Source organism: Spermophilus citellus (assembly GCF_964194105.1).
Source record: "Spermophilus citellus genome assembly, chromosome: 6".
Taxonomy (NCBI): Eukaryota; Metazoa; Chordata; class Mammalia; order Rodentia; family Sciuridae; genus Spermophilus; species Spermophilus citellus.
In genome coordinates, this window is record NC_138187.1 from 154,156,982 (window position 1) to 154,175,201 (window position 18,220).

At 36.1% G+C, this 18,220-nt stretch overlaps 1 protein-coding gene and 1 long non-coding RNA gene across 3 annotated transcripts in view; one reads left to right on the forward strand and one right to left on the reverse strand.

Annotated features, from left to right (window-relative positions):
- Positions 1 to 4: 4 nt before the first annotated feature.
- On the forward strand, positions 5 to 17,628 carry LOC308651836. Its single transcript, XR_014022673.1, has 3 exons — positions 5 to 308; positions 9,676 to 9,854; positions 16,852 to 17,628. It is a non-coding gene; the product is annotated as an uncharacterized lncRNA (long non-coding RNA).
- Positions 1,739 to 18,220, reverse strand: part of SOAT1 (sterol O-acyltransferase 1) — a 59,219-nt gene continuing 42,737 nt past the window's right edge. The window contains exons 8-17 of one of the 2 annotated variants that reach the window (XR_014022672.1): positions 16,996 to 17,074; positions 16,405 to 16,486; positions 15,970 to 16,015; positions 14,839 to 14,968; positions 12,637 to 12,734; positions 10,912 to 11,010; positions 9,714 to 9,849; positions 8,982 to 9,127; positions 7,390 to 7,699; positions 1,739 to 3,574 (exon numbers count right to left, since the gene is read on the reverse strand). Coding sequence is in view for 1 of the 2 variants with exons in the window: in XM_081299383.1 (XP_081155509.1) it covers positions 7,643 to 7,699; positions 8,982 to 9,127; positions 9,714 to 9,849; positions 10,912 to 11,010; positions 12,637 to 12,734; positions 14,839 to 14,968; positions 15,970 to 16,015; positions 16,405 to 16,486; positions 16,996 to 17,074 (873 nt within the window). In the remaining variant the exon portion in view is untranslated. Of the gene's footprint in view, positions 3,575 to 5,302; positions 7,700 to 8,981; positions 9,128 to 9,713; positions 9,850 to 10,911; positions 11,011 to 12,636; positions 12,735 to 14,838; positions 14,969 to 15,969; positions 16,016 to 16,404; positions 16,487 to 16,995; positions 17,075 to 18,220 lie in introns of those variants that run through there. The other variant, XM_081299383.1, reaches the window with a different exon arrangement.

An 18,220-nucleotide genomic window follows, 5' to 3' on the forward strand; every position in this document is an offset into this window, starting at 1 on the left:
CCAAACGACCTCCTTGGGCCGCGCCGGAAACGAGCCAGGGTGGTTTCCGGCGTTGTCTCCATTCTATCTTGTTTTGCGTATTTTTTAAAAAAAAGCTAAGCTCGGGAAAATTGGATAGCCAGAAACTCTAGGTTCCTATCGGTCGGGGTTTTCTTGCTAAAGCTGTCTGGCCCCTGGCATTTGTAACCCCGTCTTCTGTGGACGCGTGGCCTTCCCCAGAGCACGCGCAAGGCTTTCCTGTGTCCATTTTCCCTTTTTTTCTTTTGTGAAGACAAAGGAGTGCTGCACTTTATAAGGAGCCAACCCAGGTAAAATCGTTTAAAAACCCAACTTTTGCCGGGCTTCGTGGCGCACACCTGTAAACCCAGCCACTCGGGAGGTTGAGGCAGAAGGATCGCAAGTTCGATGCCAGCCTCAGCAAGTTAGCGAGGCTCTAAGCAATTTATTATAGAGTTCCCGTCTCAAAAAATTAAAAAAGGGCTGGGGATGTGGTTAAGCACTCCTGGGTTCAATCCCCAGTACAAACAAAACTAAACACAAGTTTTCTCGCTTAAAAACCTGCTCTCAGGACAGACTCTTCTCGGCTCCTACCTACCATTGACCATTTGTATTAAAGCGGGGATTCAGTGATGAATAATGAATGCTCGTGGAGACAAGGTCTAGATAACTTTGAGAAGGAAAGAAAACTTTATTGTATTCAGTCGTCATATTCCTTACAGTGCCTGCACAATGCCTTCAGTGTGCGCTTTGATAACACAAAACAGTTATCCAACCGATTAATAAAATTAAGGCTCTGGTTTCCAGAGTAACAGAAATATGGGCAGAGGATTCAAAACCAGAAACATAGTCACTTTTAACTCTTCTAGTCTGACATCTTGGTTGTCTGTGCATTTTAGCCTGCAGCCCTATCTCCCCTATTCCCCTAATTTTTCTTTTTCAAATAATTAAAATACACAAAAACAGCATCATAGAACACGTATAGTTCATGTTAAGGATTGGCAACCATCAAAACAAGTGACATGTTAGAAGCCAGGCAAGCACAAGTGGGCAAGGGTAATTCCCCCCAAAGCTTGCCGCTTTTATCTTCACTGTGTCACTTTATAGTTTGGAGCCATAGCCACCATAGTAGGGAAATCAGAGGTCCCAAAGCAGTGTCAGCTACTATATGGCTAATCAAGTCTTTAGGTACTAGAAGAAGGAAGTAATCCATCATTTATGTTCTGGTTTTTTTTTTTTTTAATTGGAAGACAAAGGGTTTCTCCACCTACAACACTTTTTTTTAAAGAGAGAGAATTTTAATATTTATTTTTTAGTTTTCGGCGGACACAACATCTTTGTTTGTATGTGGTGCTGAGGATCAAACCCGGGCTGCACGCTACTGCTTGAGCCACATCCCCAGCCCCGTCATTTATGTTCTTAACCCAGTTTGAAAAAATTTTAGTAGTACTGATAGTGGAACAAATAAATGAACACGTTCAAAAAATACATAGAAAGTAAAATCTGTGGGATTTGGGAAATGATTGGATCTGTAGTGTGAAGAAAATGACATCAAAGGCTGTTCAGTTATTTGTCTTCTCTTTTGGCTATAGACAACAGTTGCCTAAGATTAGGATGAAAAGCACTTATGTATTCAATATTAACTATTTTGTATATCATAAGAAGTTACTTTTAAAACAGACTAGATTTTTTTCCAAATATATTTATTTACCACATTCTTTACATATGCAGTATTTTTCCATCTTGTGTGCAGATATATATTTTAAAGTTTAAAACATGAGATTAATGTTAATACAATGCATACTAAAAGTCATCACACAATGATTAGACAAACAAGGACTTGCAAGGAGAGGAAGGAAGAATAATTCAGGGAAAGAGCAAACAAGAATTAGAAAAAATGTCTTTAATTATAGAAAATCCTTTAAAAACAACTTTGGGTTTCTGTGACCTTATGCTTATCTCAGAACACTACGGATGAGTGCTTAAAATGGAGAGGTTCAGAGAGAAAGCAGCTGCACTGGCCCAAATGAGAGAAGCTTAACTCTGGGCTCAATTCCATCCAAGAATTGGCACACTGGCACAAGAAAATTCAAATTATATTTCTGAACAACTAGGTGCATGAACCGCCTGTTTCAACAGGTTTTAAAAACAAAATACAGCTACCACTTCATCAAGACAAAATTCCACTAGCTTGAAGGTCAGCACTCCATTGGAAAAGGCAGAAATGTCAACATAATAATGTAAAAATAAGGATCAACATTTAGGAAAAAGGAAGACATAAAAAATAAAATAAAAAAAGGAAGACAGAGGCAGTATTAGATTTAAAAAAAAAAAAAACCGTATCCCTTCCAATATTAATCCATTCTTTTTCTCAAGTCCAAATTCCCTGTTAACTTCTTGCTGGGTGCAGTAGTGCATACCTGTAGTCCCAGCTACGTAGGAAACTAAGGCAGGAAGATGGCTTGAGACCAGGAGTTCAAGTCACCTAGGTAACAGAGCAAGACCCCATCTCAAAATTAGAAGAGAAAAAAACTATATAAGCATTCTTTGCACTCTAAACAGTTTTATTAAGCATTTATGTAGATTATACAGCTTTCCTACTAATCTAAAGTTTAGTAACTATTATTGTTATTGTCTACTGATTTTCAAGTAGGCATTAAATTTAAGGTGGCGAAGGGCTGTACTCTCCTTGCTTCAGCCAGACTAGTTGTAGTTTATCATCTCTGTAAACTGGGAATATCTGTAATATTTTATTTCAACAAAGGGTTTCAACACTCAGCTGATAGTGATGTTAAAAATGAATTAAATTGCTATAAAAACTTTACTAATGGCATTCACTGTATTCCTCAAAATGTTTATGTCCCAGTCTTTAATTTGAGCTAAAAGCCTAGAGATAAGATATGTGAAACAATGCTGAAGACACATCTTAGCTTGTGTGTGTAGTATTAAATAAACTACATTAAATTTTGCACAAGATTGTTAAACTTCATTAACAAAAAGTGTGAGCTATCTTCCATTAAGAAATTTTTTCTGCCTTCCAAGACTGTAAGCTTTCTTTGCACTGGTAGAAATGAGTTCTCATTAATGTTTCCTTCCCCTCCATAAATTCTAAAACTTAGCTATAAAATAGACACACTAGTTCTAAACATTTAAAGTAATAGCAGCAATACTTCCTTTTAGAAGCTTGCTACCTTATAATGCTAAAGCAGATAAACCTGATAACAACATTGGAAAGATGGAAATAAGAGCAAGTGCCTGTAACAATTATGTTTAAAATGACCAGGTTAATTCCATCATGGGAAAATCTATCAAAGTGCAGCACCAATTCGCATCATCCTGAGGGTCTATTTTAAAAGACAAATACAAGTGCAGCATTTGAAAAACCCACCCCTACCCCCGCCCCAGATACTGGGGTTGAACTCAGGGAGCTTTACCACTAAGCTACAGCCCCCGTCCTTTTTATTTTGAGACAGAGTCTCACTAAGTTGTTGAGGGTCTTCTTGAAGTTAATCTTGAACTTGTGATCCTCCTGTTTCAACCTCCTGAGTCCCTTGGGTTACAGTGTTCAGCACTGTCCCTGGCAAGAAAGAGGTACATTCTTAAGACACCAGTAGGGACTTGGGTTTCAAATTTAGGGAAGGAAAATAATGAGACCATATGTCTACCAGGGATAATGCTTTGCAACAATTCTGTGAGGTAGTTGTTATCCCCATTTTACAGATGAGGAAAATTCTGGCTCTGATAAATTAAGCAATTTTGCCCCAACTCATGTTGCTAATAAATACTGGGCTATCGGGCTGGGGATGTGGCTCAAGCGGTAGCGCGCTCGCCTGGCATGCGTGCGGCCCGGGTTCGATCCTCAGCACCACATACAAACAAAGATGTTGTGTCTGCCGAGAACTAAAAAATAAATATTAAAATTCTCTCTCTCTCTCTCTCTCTCTCTCTCTCTCTCTCTCTCTCCTCTCTCACTCTCACCCCTCTCAGTGTCAGTCTTGCTCTCCTGGACATATTCTCCTTGCTCACCTTTCCTTAACCTTTAAAAAAAAAAAAAATACTGGGCTATCTTAATCAAAAGCCAATTTTCTTTTTAATCACAATACTGGTTTCAAACTGAGTATGCTGGGGTAGGAGAGAATAAGTGCACCAAGCAAGAAGAGGTCCAGGCCCACTATCCCTTTTTCAACCTGAAGAACCTCTAGTCTATTGGTTTTATCTACTGGGTTTAAGAGTAACATTCCAAAACTGAAACAAAAGTGTACTGTATCAGGCCACCTCATTACTAGTTACATTAGTTTCTGTGCTAATGTCACCCCCACCCAACAAAACAACTGGACTTAACTCAAAATTATACCCTTACAAAACAAAGATTTCTTTACGTGCGAGATATCAACTATTACATCTTTTTAGGGGTATAGACAAAAAATGAGTTAAGTGTTTTTTTCCAGTACTGGGAATTGAACCTACGGTGCTCTACCACTGAGTTACATCCCCAGCCCAGTTTTTTATTTTATTGTTTTAGTTATTGATGGACTTTTATGTTAATCATTTATTTATTTATTTTAATCATTTATTTGTGGTGCTGAGAGTTGAACCCAGTGCCTCATACATGCAAGGCAAGTACTCTAGCACTGAGCCACAACCCCAGCCCCAGTTTTTTATTTTTTATTTTGACACAAGTTCTCATAAGTTGCTGAAGCTGGCCTCAAACTTGCAATCTTTTTTTTTTTTAAATATTTTTAGTTGTAGATGGTGGACACAATACCTTTACTTTGTTTATTTAGTTTTACATGGTGCTGGGAATCGAACATATGCTAGGCGAGCACTCTGCCACTAAGCTACAACCCCAGCCCCCTGCAATCTTACTTATTATTTTTTTGCAGTGCTGGGGATCAAACCAAGGGTCTTGAGCATGCTAGACAAGCACACTACCAGTGGGCTACATCCCCATGCCTACAATGTACTTTTTTGCCAATATTAGCAATTTTTACCTTGCACATATTTTCCCTGTTCCTTTTGCTTCCAAATGTTGTAGTTACTATCAGGTTAAAAGCAGATTCAATTAATTATCTTATAATTAAATTCTAACATGGGATGAACAGTTTTACGGAGGAAATTTTAGTACATTAATCCACCAAAAACAACAAAAAACAATTGTTTTCATTACCCAGGATTCAGAATAAAAGTATCAACACATTTATCCCACACATAAAAGGTACTAAAAGACCAACTTAAAGGTCTAATGAAAAATTAAATGCTGTACATAAAGTTTTCTTGTATTACCACACAAAAATCATGGTTACAGAATTCTAAATTCATTACTTTTCAGAAGAAAAAAAAAAAGTACCATTTTATAACTTAAAATAACTTTACTGCATTAGCAAAATAAGAAATAAAATAAACGAATCTTCCTGAAACATGTTAGCTAGAGGTTTTAGTTTTGTTTAGCATGTAGATGGTGGTTTAAAGAAAAGATTTTTGCTAAAAGTAGCCAGCAATAAGAATCTTCTTTCAAAAAAGTGGCCATTCCTTTAAGTACTAATGTGTTTCTGTGTTTCTGAATGTTTCTCAGTACAGCTGGCATTCTAAACACTACAATCTTATATGCATCATTAAGTATTACTTAAAATCTCAGGCAGAAAAACAAATCATTAATAAAAAAAAAATGGGAAAGCTTTAAAAAAAAAAAAAAAAACTTGACCAGTCCAATACAGTATTCAGAATTGCTACATAACAGAGTCATCTTGCAAGAATGCAGGACTCCAGTATTTCACAGAAATGCACAACTAAGAATTTCATTCTCTTGCTTCAAAAGATTGGCAAATTCAGAACCAAGTCTTAGGCCAGTCTCTTCCTCCATTACATGTAGTGGGGTTTGTTTTTGTTTCTGGGGATTGAATCCAGGGGTGCTTTACCACCAGCCCTTTTTATTTTGAAACCAGGTCATAAGTTGCCCAGGCTGGCATTGACCTTTTTTTCCTCCTGCCTTGGCCTCCAAGTTGATGGAATTACAAGCGAGTCCCCATGCCTGGCAACCCTCATATTTAAAATGCAGTGACAGATTCAAGTAACTGACTCATTTTAACTTTCAAGAAATATTTCAGAAATTATAAGGTATAGTACTCTTGTTAGGGGTTATGGTCCTATTACATTACTTCTTAGAAATATGCAGAATAATTTTTTAATAACTTGTTTTGAGGTGAACTTGTGTCTTTTAAACTGGGTCTTATGTTTGAAAACTGCCTCAACTCATCTGATTCAAAGGTATGGTAAACAAAATGGGATCTTAAGCTGGAGACCTGTGGTCCAAACTAGGTGTGAAGGTTAAGAAACTCCACCTTATCTTCTTGTGAGATTCAAATGACTGTAGAACAGTGGTGAAAAGACATCCAAAAAGACATCCCAAAACTATCTGGATATCAATAATCTCTCAAGTGGCTGCTCCAGCCAACAGTAATCATTTGAATAATATGTAAGTCTCATTTTTGGGGGGTAGAACTATATGGTATCTGATATCTCTTCCAATGTGCAAACTTTATAAACATAATAATATTTCATACATACAAAGAAAAACATTATTTTACACACCACATTGTATTAGGAATGAGTATCATATATCCTGGAAATATCACATAATAGAGTACATTTCCTGGATAACAGTCACATATTTATCTAAAAATAGGCTACCATTGAGCAACTGCTTCAGAAGCCAGCTTCTGGATCCTTAATGATCACTTTACTATTAACTGAGGAGATTAATATTATGTTATATATGACTCGCTAGTCTGTAAAATAAGGGAAGTCACTGTTTATTAGAAAATAAAATAATTGCAGCAAAGGATACTTCTAAATAACTTCAAAGAAGTTATTACCTTAAAGTTAACAAACCTTCCATGTAATTCTATTGTAGATAAAATAATTGAAACACATCATTGACTCAGAAATTTTTTTTTAAATTACTCTGGAATCAAACAAAGAAATGTTCTTCTTGTGCTACTTCTGATCCCCTCAAATATATACTGTGACTGACATAAACTCGAGAATTCAAGATGGAAAGGCAGCTAATTGCTTCACAATATTGTATAGAGAAAGAAAAACTGAGTAGATCTGAACTTTTAAAAAAATATAAAATGGAATGTATAACAAATTTATCTTTGGAAAATTGATATTTTTTTCTTTTCTACAAGAAATACCAAAAAAAATCTTTATTTTCCTTTCTTCTCCAATTGCATGTTTAATTAAAATACCTTCCAACAACATGTATGAAAACAACTCTAAGCCAGAGATACTTAAAGTGAGATACTTCCTAAGTGTTTTGGCTAACTCAGTGGCCACACAAATATGTTTAGTCTCTGATTGGATGAAGTGAAGGAATAAAATAGATATAATTACCAAGGCTTAAGCTGAGATGACCCAGCAAAAATCTGTCATTACCTCAGCTATAAGTCTCCCTTCTCCCAAAAAGGGGAAAAAAGTCCTCTTTAAGCATTCAAGATTCCAGTGAACTCCCAACAATCCAGCACCAGGAGAGCTAGGAATGGAGTGAGCCATCTGTAAAGCCTGGAATAGTCCAAATTATACAGCTGTCCCCAAATCAGGCAGAATATCCTATCTTCAGTGACGAGGATGGAAATAGTCCAGGCTTCTAAAACACATAACGGCAAGTCCAGGAACGTGGCCGGATATAGTCCAGAAATGTTGGCTATGACAGGAAAAAAAAAAAAAGAAGGAATGTTTTATTTGTGTATACCATATATATAAATTATGGTGGTGGGAGAGGTGTAATGTTATACAGTATACATCTCTAAATTGCCCCCCAGCCATTCAGAAACCTTTAAGCTATAAGAAACTAATACAAAGGTGTTTGGTATTTTCATCTATAGCACTGATTTATTCAACTTAGAAGCTTCACATGAAGTCTCTGAAGTTCAATAAACTCTACACAATTACATGTCTGCTGACCAAATTCTAAATAGGTACTAGGCCTTTTAGCACCTTGCCTTCTTATTTTAGCAGAATCCCACTTTGTGTCCTAAAATCAAAATAGTGATAGATTAAGGATGATAAAATATGTACACAAAATGACCATAATATAAGGTTTTAAGGTACTAAACTATTTAAAGGAGAAGCAGATTAAGTACTATGAAATTTTAGAAATAAGATGGGAACAAAAATTTGAAGAAGCTTCATGAAAAATAGACCTTCCAAATTAGATTTTGATAGGAGAATAAAATCTGACGTGGATTCCGAGTATAAAGAGCAGCATGACCAGGGTAGAGTCTAGAGTCAAGAGTGATTAGTTCAGATGCACACAGGGGATCAGTAGGAAATAAGAAGGGAGGATTAAAGCTACATAACGGAGACAAAGTCTGCAAAAAAAGGAACCATAGGGAAAGCTGATTAATTTTATTATAGATATCCACAGCTATAGATGTGTGGAAGATACACCCAGGCTAATATATCAAAAATGCAACCCCCCTCAAAATTTGGAAGTTATCCATATACAGCTAAAAAACAAGGCCCTAAGAATCAATGAAGCCCGAACATAATTACAAAAAGGGGGGGGGGGGGTATAGGATTCTAGGCATATCAATGTTGTCCAACATTTTTTATAAGAGTTTATTTGGGAAGAAAGAGATGAAAAACATATTTAGATGGTAGGGGCATACATGCTGCTGGGAAAACCCTGGAGAATACCTACATTTTCAGGAGACAGGAAGAAAATTAGAAGAAGCTGAAGAAAAGGCAGTAAAGGAGGGAAAAGAAGAAGAAAGAAAGGAAACCAAGAACTAGGAGAGTTCAATGTGAAGAAAACCCAAGAAGGAAGAAACTTCAAGGATAGCATAGAAGGTGTGATAATAAATGAGCACCTTTTACTCTTTATTTCAACATAATCACAACTACCCTTCTTAATATTGCCCACCAACCCTTACATCAGAGGACAAGGAAGTTACTTTTGCATTCTAACTGAATTGAAGACTCACATTTTTCAGAGGACAGTGCTGACGTGCATACCATTCTTGAGAATAAAAGCACAAAATGACTCCATTGCCCAAGAAAAGGGAAGCCCAAACCATAATGTTCCAAATTGGCCTTTTCCGACTATCATTAACAATGAAGTTGAAAGCCACTAAAGTTAGAAAACAAAAATATATACACTTATCAAAACATAATCCATTAATGACAAAAAAAAAAAAAAAAATCAGGAGATGAGCAGCCTCAGTTATGTGCTGCAATCATTTAATCATTACACTGAGCATCAACAGTTCATATATGTATTTTATTCTGGTCATTGGTTCTATAAATAAAAAGGAAGCTTGATTGTCTAAATTTAATAACCAATAATCAGTAGGAAATCAACAGTATCTAAAACATGAAATTATCAGCATTTTAATTTTTTCCTATATACCCACTCAAAAAATGGTCAGTTTCCCAGGCAGTGCATGCTGATAGTATTTATGGATCAGGAAGTTGTTTAGATAGATTTCATGTTATCAATGGTCCTCAAGAGATAAACCAGTTTATTTCTCTAACTTAAAAGTGTAAACACCTTGAAACAGAGTTTTGTAGAATTACTGAAAGCCAATATTCTGATATACACTGCCTTGAAATGGTCATTACTATTCTCTCATTTTTCTATATTGATTTTATAGTTTCCTTCCTGATTTTCTCTTTCAGCATAATATCCAGAATTCAAAACATGCCAAGATACTCACTTCCAAAGAACATGAAGAGCACGAAGAGCACTGGATAGAAATAGCTCAAGCAAACAGCAAGGGCATACTCATGCACTACAGCAGATATGGCAAAGACAGCCAACATGGCAGCAGACTTGAACCTCTTTGAGAAAAACTAAGGTACAAAGAAAATATGTGAAAGTAATATTTTAAAATAAATTTTAAGTAATTAAGCATGAACCACATAAGACATTATCATATGCTAAGGGCACCTAGAAAATTTTATTTATACTTGACTAAGCTTACTCCTTGAATTAACCCAAATCTATTAAAATCAATACAGAAAACATGCTCTTAAACACTTGTTTTATTAAAATGATGCATTTTCCAAAGCATTAATGTTCAAAGATCTGGATTACTTTCAAAGACATTAATTTTTAATTAAATTAATTGAGCTTACATTTGTGAGTTACCATGGCTAACAAAACAATTTTCATATGTAAACAAAGACATCAAATTTCAATCTTTAGAGCAACGATGTACTGTGAAAATAGGGCAGGCATCCTCTCTAAAGCTAAAATTTAGAAAGGAGAAGGGACTTGCCTCATCCCATATGTGAAGCCACACATAAAACAGAACTAGCACTCAAATACACTACCATTTCCACCAAAGAGGTTGTCACTTAAATGATGCCCTTATTTAATAATAAAAACTGTAATCCATAGATACTAGTGTTAACCAGAAGAGTTAAGATTACATTTCAGCAGCCAGGCATGGTGGCACATCCTATAATCCCAGCTACCCAGGAGGCTGAGACAAAGGATGGCAAATTTGAGGTCAGTCTCAGAAACTTAGAGATCTTGTCTCAAAATACAAAATAAAAAAAAGATGTAGCTCAGTGGTAAAGTGCCCCTGAGTTCAATCCCCACTACCACAAAAGAAAAAAAAAATCATTTCATCAGTCTAAATACATTCTACTACAAAGAATGTCTCACAGACATGTGTCATTGATGAGAGAGAAAAATCCACACACAGGTATTTCTTCATTTATAACAAAGAAACAAAACCAAATGAAAAAGAGCTAGAAGGAGACTATTTGTTGGTAAAGAGATTCATAAGAAGCAATCCATTATTGGTGATTATGAGCAATTAAGTATAACTTCTTCCCGCCTGGACAATATTTTGTAGGAAAGGATCTCCATTTTTTAAATAGCATGAGCTAACTCTTGCTGCTTACCCAGAGAAGGTCCTTGTAGGCATAGTAGTATAGCCAGTCATGGACCACTACATTCCAGGTCCTATAATAGTTAGAGTATGATGTAGAGTTCCACCAATCCTGAGGGGGAAAGTAAAGGTATAAGATTACATACACACATACACACACACACACATACCCACACCCACATCCCTCTAAAGCAAAACCCCGGAATAGTCCAAGGAACATGCAAATATGACACAGAATCAGAGCATACTCTGAATAATTGTTAGTCCATATACAAACATTAGAAAAATCTTAAAAGGCGGGGCCAAGTTTGTTGCTTAGTGGTAGAGCGCTTGCCTAGCATGTGTGAGGCACTGGGTTCAATCCCTGGCACCACATAAAAATAAAAACAAGTAAATAAAGGTATTGTATCCATCTACAACTAAAAAAAAATTTTTTTAAAGAAAAATCTTAAAAGGTATTATTTATTAGTATTTAGTATGCCATTATTCTAGTACTACATATGATTAAGTCTCTAGAGTAATTCTGTCTCATTATCAAACAAGTTATGATGGAAGATACAGAAAATACAGAATGATTTAAATCTCTAATGTTCATTTAAACAGCAATTAGTAAACCCTTGCCCATCTTGCTAAAACAATGAGAGAATTAAAAGGTCACAAAGACTAGATTGAGTGCTAATATTAAAGAGTTGTTGGGGCCAGGCATGGTGGTGCACGCCTGTAATCCCAGTGGCTTGGGAGGCTAAGACAGGAGGATCACAAGTTCAAAACCAGCCTCAGCAATTTATCGAGGCCCTAAGCAACTCATTGAGACCCTGTCTCTAAATAAAATACAAAACAGGACTGGGGATGTGGCTCAGTGATTTTAAATGTCCCTGGTTTCAATCCCCAGTACAAAAGCAAAAGTTGGGGGTGGTATATAAAGATTTAATTACACAAGAACTGACACAGTACTTACTTCCAAGTCCTGGTATCCCTTTGTATATAATTTTTAAAATTTTTTTTTAGTTGTAGATGGACACACTATTTATTTAATTTTTATGTGGGGCTGAGGATGTAACCCAGTACCTTACATATGCTAGGCAAGCGCCCTACCACTGAGCTGTAACCACATCCCTTCCTTTTTATATGTCTTATTCCCAATTTTAAAACCAGACTAACAGAATCAGACATCTAAAATTTGCAACACATACTGCAAGAAAAGAGCAGTAGACTTGAGGGTAGTGTTGTGGATCACTATGAACCACTCTGGCTACAGCTTAACTCCAACTTCAGAAGTATTAAGAATATTTATAAGCAGAATCAATACCTTTCAAAGTAAAGAAGGGAAAAGTTAATTCCCTCAAACGGCTAATTTACTGAGGACTAATTGACTGAGGTCACTCTTACAGAATGAGACAGCCAATTTCAAATGAATGAACAGTCAGGGGAAGTCTTATAATGCCCTTGGGACAAATGCTGTCCTACCATAATCACCAATATATCTTCAGAGGATTCAGCAGAAACCACATGCTATATTATGGAAGCAGATGTTAGAAGCATAAGAAAAGATGAGGCTATGTTAATTAACCTGTTATCAGAATTTCAGACTTAATACTGGTAAAATTTGTGGAAAATAAAATTATTTCACAATGTTTGAATCAAAAAGCTGGTTAATATCAGCCAAAAGTATTCAAATACTTAACAATGAGGAAATAAATAAAATAGGAAGAGGAAGATGAATCCAAATGTATATTACCTTATAAAACATCCTGTCACCAAAGCGTAACATCTCAGCAAAGGCATTAAGCCAGCAGTGCAGAAAGGCAAAAAAAGCAAGGAACAGTATCAGCACACCTAAAAATAAGATTGACAATATGAAGAATCTTTCCAAATAGCTCACGTACCAAGCCATTAATTCTACATCATTTGTTCAGCCGGAATTATTCTGTAAAGTACAAATTGTTATTCTAGTTTACCCATCCCACAGATGAAAACATATACTTTTTTAAATATATATACATTTTTAATTTTTAGTGGATCTTTATTTATTTATATGCAGTGCTGAGAATCGAACCATGTGCTTCACGCATGCTAGGCAAGCACTCTATGACCCAGCCCCTGAAACATTTACTTTTAAAAGTTAATATTTTTTTAACATTTATTTTTTGTAGCTATACACAAGAACTTTTATTTATTTTTATGTGGTGCTGAGGATCGAACCCAGGGCCTTGCACATGTGAGGCGAGCCATAACCCCAGCCCCCAAAAAGTTAATATTTTTTAATTTTAAAAAGCAATGACTTCCTTCCAAATGGGTTTAACAGACAATAGATGACTCAGTCTATTTTTAAGAAATATCTTGATACATGGCTTAACTTGGTATCCAGGGCCCCTTAAAACCTAGCCCTCATGGGGCTGGGGTTGTGGCTCAACAGTAGTGCATTTGCCTGGCATGTATGAGGCACTGGGTTCAATTCTCAGCACCGCATGTAAATAAATAAAGGTCTACCAACAACTGAAAAAAAAAAAATATTTTAAAAAAACCTAATCCTCACGATGTCCCCCTAAACCAACTATTTAAAACTGGGAGATTTTGTTCCCTTTACTTTGGTTGTCGCAACTGGAGGAGTAGGGGTTGTACCACTGATATCTAGTTGTTAAGAGGCTAGGATGCTGCTAGACAACCTATAAGAGAGCCACCCAAAAGAATTATCCAGCCCAAAATGTTAATGGTCACAGGTTAACATACCCTGGTCTAAACTTATCTCCAATAACTTTCCAGTGTTGTAAACACCATCCATACTGAATTTCTGCCACTGCAAAACATTCCAAGCATTTGCATCCACCCTACTCTCTGACAGACCTTTCTACCTCTTCCCTGCAGGCACACACCTACCTGTTTTTCAATACTCAACCTTAAATATCATCTCTAGTATGAAACAAAGCCCAAAAGCACTTTATTTACCCTATTTATATAGTAGCTGTACACACTACATGGTAAAACATCCATTGACTTGTCCACCTCTCTCATTCATTTATTCAAGAAATATTTATAGAGCATCTACTATGTGCCAGACAACAGGATATTGACTGACTGGCTTTAGGACACATTCCTAAAGGAAGGCCTGGTGAGGAAGGTATCCAAGTATGCAATACTCGTCCGATCATAGGGACAATGTGGACTTCACTGAAATTAAGTCTTGGGCATAGTGAGGGAGGAATACCGGAAGAAGCCTGTGAGAAAGGGAAAGGAGGAGAGATGGTAATGTCAAAATATTACCAATGTTTAATAAAAACTTACACAACAAAACATTTCATGAATGAACGAAAAAGAGGAAGTCAAGGAAACTACAAACTGCAAGATCCCAAAGGGTAAAGACTGTGTATGTCTTGTTCATTGCCAAGTCCTCAGCATCTGGCACATAGTAGGTACTCACATATCTCTAGAAAAATAAATGGAATAAATGAAGAGATATGGAGAATAAATGGAAATATGGCTGGAAATAAAAGGAGACTAAGAAATGATACCAAGTGAGATTTCAACATGTGGTCAGAATATCCCATGCATCATGGAGGTCAAATTGGATAAGGGCTAAATCACGTGCTGGGTTTAAAAGTCAGGAGGTTACTAATGATTTTAACAAAGGACATTTCAGTAACCTGGTAAGACTGAGAGCAAGATAATAGTGAACTAAATAGTGAAAAGGAAGGTAAAACATAATAAATATGGAACATCCACCATCAGAGAAAGCAAAACTTAAGTGAAAGCTAATAGATAAATAGAAAAATTGGCCTGAAACTTGAAGGACACTTCATTTCTGAGATAGAAGGAAAAGAGGTTACTTAAGATGGCAGAAGTGTGTAGATACATTTACAGGAAAAAGGAGGAAAACCAAAGGTGCTCAGAGGCAGTGGCTATTTTCCTTCTGCACAAATGAATTAACAAGGACCCACTATACCTGGCAAGATGGAGTTAAATACACACAGGACCAGAACACGAGCACTGAAGGGCTCCTGTTTGATATTTTGAAACAAGGGGGCGCAGAGCCTTTCAAAGATGTAGTACACATAAAATAGACATCCAAAAACCTGAAACAAAACAAAGATGATTAGAAAATTGATGACTTAATGAGAAAAAATAAAGCTTATGTTTCTGTTCCAAAAGACCCTTAAACCAATGTGACACTTAAACCAATGTTTCATATATATTTCAGTTAGCCCTGGTATATAAGATTACTATGCTGGGTGAGGTGATGCACACCTATAATCCCGACTACTCAGGACTGCAAGGGTGAGGCCACCCAGACATTTTAAGAGAAACCCTGTCTCAAAATAAAATAAAAACTGGTGTGTAACACAGAGGTGGGCATTTGCCTAGAACATGAGAGGCCCTGGATTCCATCTCTAGTACCACCAAAACAAATAGCAAACAGGTACTCAAGCTTAGTCTCTACCATAATTTTTATTAACCTTTACCAAATGACATTTTTTGATACTTCTTTTAGTTGAGATGGACACAATACCTTTACTTTATTTTTCTGTGGTGCTAAGGATTGAACCCAGTGCCTTACACACGCAAGGCAGGCGCTCTAGCACTGAGCTACAACCTCAGTCTTTGACATTTTAAAAGATCATCTAAGAACTGTTTTTCCTACTACATGAAGCCTAAACAAAAGAATAAATAAATGGGTATTAGAAACAATTTAAATGGGATCTTCTGGGATTTATGATTTTCACAATGGAGTGGGAATGGAGTGAAGGACCATACCCACAAACATATCTCCCCACCCCAAAGTACAGAGAGGGGAAAATTAACATAGATGCTTACTGAAATAACCAAACAGAATTACTTCAATTAAAATAATTTCTCTTCCTGAAGAAAATTATCTTTTTTTTTCCTGAATAAAATTATCTTTGATGTTGGCAAAAAAAAAAGATACTATATATTTGTTTTAAGATTTCATAGTCTCAGTAGAAAGCATTCTCAAGCTCCTCATTGACACACATTTACTATTTTGAATAGATTACATTATAATAAATATGAATCCCCATTTTCCAATCAACACACCTTAGGCAATTAAACAATTTACCTGTGCAAACTGCATAGCAACATAACCCCATCTCACAGTGGGAGTTCTAAAGAAAGAAGAAACAAAACAAGTTTTCTAAAGTATGTAACTGAATTTAAATAATGACCTTCACAATTAGTATTTTTCCACACAGAATAACATTTATGGGCTGGGGGAGTAGCTCAGTGGTACAGCATATGCTTAGTTTGCATCCCTAGCACCAAAACAAAAAAAATTACTTAGTATCATTTATGATCATACAAAATTATAATATAATTCTGCCAAGAATTAATATTACCAAGTTAGACTGCTGGAATGACCATTTAAGGCTTCCCATATCAGAGAAAAAAATAAGGATATCTTCGATTATCTCTGTACCCCTACATGACCTGGCCTCTGCCTACCTACCCATCTCACTCCAGTGCTCACCACAGTTCTACTTCATAATGCTATTACCTGGGATAGCTGTCACGGTAGATAAGGGTAGGAGCAAACAAGAAGTACAAGTACTGGTTGACTGTGGGTATTGGAATCATGCCTAGAAAAGAAAAAACTGTATTAGATCAGAGGCTCTTTGATTTCTCCCAGCAAAACTAAAAGGGGGAAATAAGGAAGTACAGGACAAAGAAAAACATAACCTCTAAGCCCATGTTATTTCCTCTTGGTCTCCTAAAACAACCTATTCTTGCATTAACTGAACATTACCAATCTAAGTTATTCCTGTGACTGAGATAATTTCCAGAGTGTGAAGCACTCTTGGTGCTTGGTAATCATTAGACTCTTCTGTAATTTCTCATTGTGAATTGTTATCAGCAGTAGGCACAGTTGTTAATGAGGCTAGTAACAGTCCATAATAAGAAGTTACAGAAGAGTCTCTAATGATCAATTTTTTTTTAATTGTAGGTACAAGGACAATCAGTAAACAGTCTTCCAAATCAGCACTGATCAATGTGTTTAAAAATAAGTATCATCTCTACAGAATGTAACATGTCTTCCTAGTGAACACTAAAGGCTGAAATATCCTATAACTCTAATGGAATTACGTACTCGACTTCTCCTTAGATGCATGCAGTACCCGTGGCACATTCTCTCTGACAAATGAGTGAGCCTTCATTATCAAACGAATCTACAAAAGGAAGAGGGAAAAGATGAATTTTCTATCATTGCCTTATCTCCTATAAGCAACCCCAGAACTAGATTATATTGACACTAAAGAACTTCACTTTTATGGAATAAAGCAAATTAAAAAAACAAACCCTAAAGGACATGTAATTACTCAAATTATTCTGTACCTAACAGCATTATTAATATAATATAAATATTATAATACTCTAAATTAAGAAATTAAGTCTGTACAAGATGGAGGTAGTGGTGCATGCTATAATCCCAGTGACTCAGGAGGCTGAGGCAAAAGGATCTCCATCTAGGCTCAGCAACTTAGTGAGACCTTATCTCAAAATTAAAAGTAAAAGGGTTTGGGTAGCTTAGTGGTAGAGTGCCCCTGGGTTCAATCTCCAATACAAAAAACAAAGAAATTAAGTCTGTTCAAAGAAATTCTGAATTGGTCTTTTTTATTAGTCAAACAGTGCTACAGACAATATATGTTAGAAAATTCTAAAGGATATATTAAAAAATTGAGATAAGGGCTGGGGCTGTAGCTCAGTGATAGAGCACCTGCCTCGCACTTGTGAGGCACTAGGTTCAATCCTCAGGACCACAGAAAAATAAATAAAGATATTGTGTCCATCTAAAACTGAAAAAAAAAAAAAACAATAAAAATTGAGATAAATCTCTTACTTAGAAGGAAATAGTTACGTGACAATACAATGAGTTTTATTTTTTTATACCTTTATTTTATTTATTTATTTTTATGTGATGCTGAGGCTCGAACCCAGGGCCTCACACATGCTAAGTGAGCACTCTACCACAGAGCCACAGCCCCAGCCCAAAAGTGGAGTTTTAAATTACAAAGATATTTAATCATCTAGATGATTTTTACAAAAAGTATTTGGGGGAAAAAATTTAATTCATCCAGAACTGTTCAATATAATTTATTTCAATTACTAACATCCAGAGAACACTGGAGCTAGAATGAATTTTAAAAGATAAGATGATATGCCAGGAACGGTAGTGCACACTTATAATCCTAGTGACTCAGGAGGCTGAGGCAGGAGGATCATAAGTTCAAAGCTAGTCTCAGCAAAGAGAGGCTCTAAGCAATTAACTGAGACCCTATCCTTAAATAAAATACAAAATAGGGCTGGGGATGTGA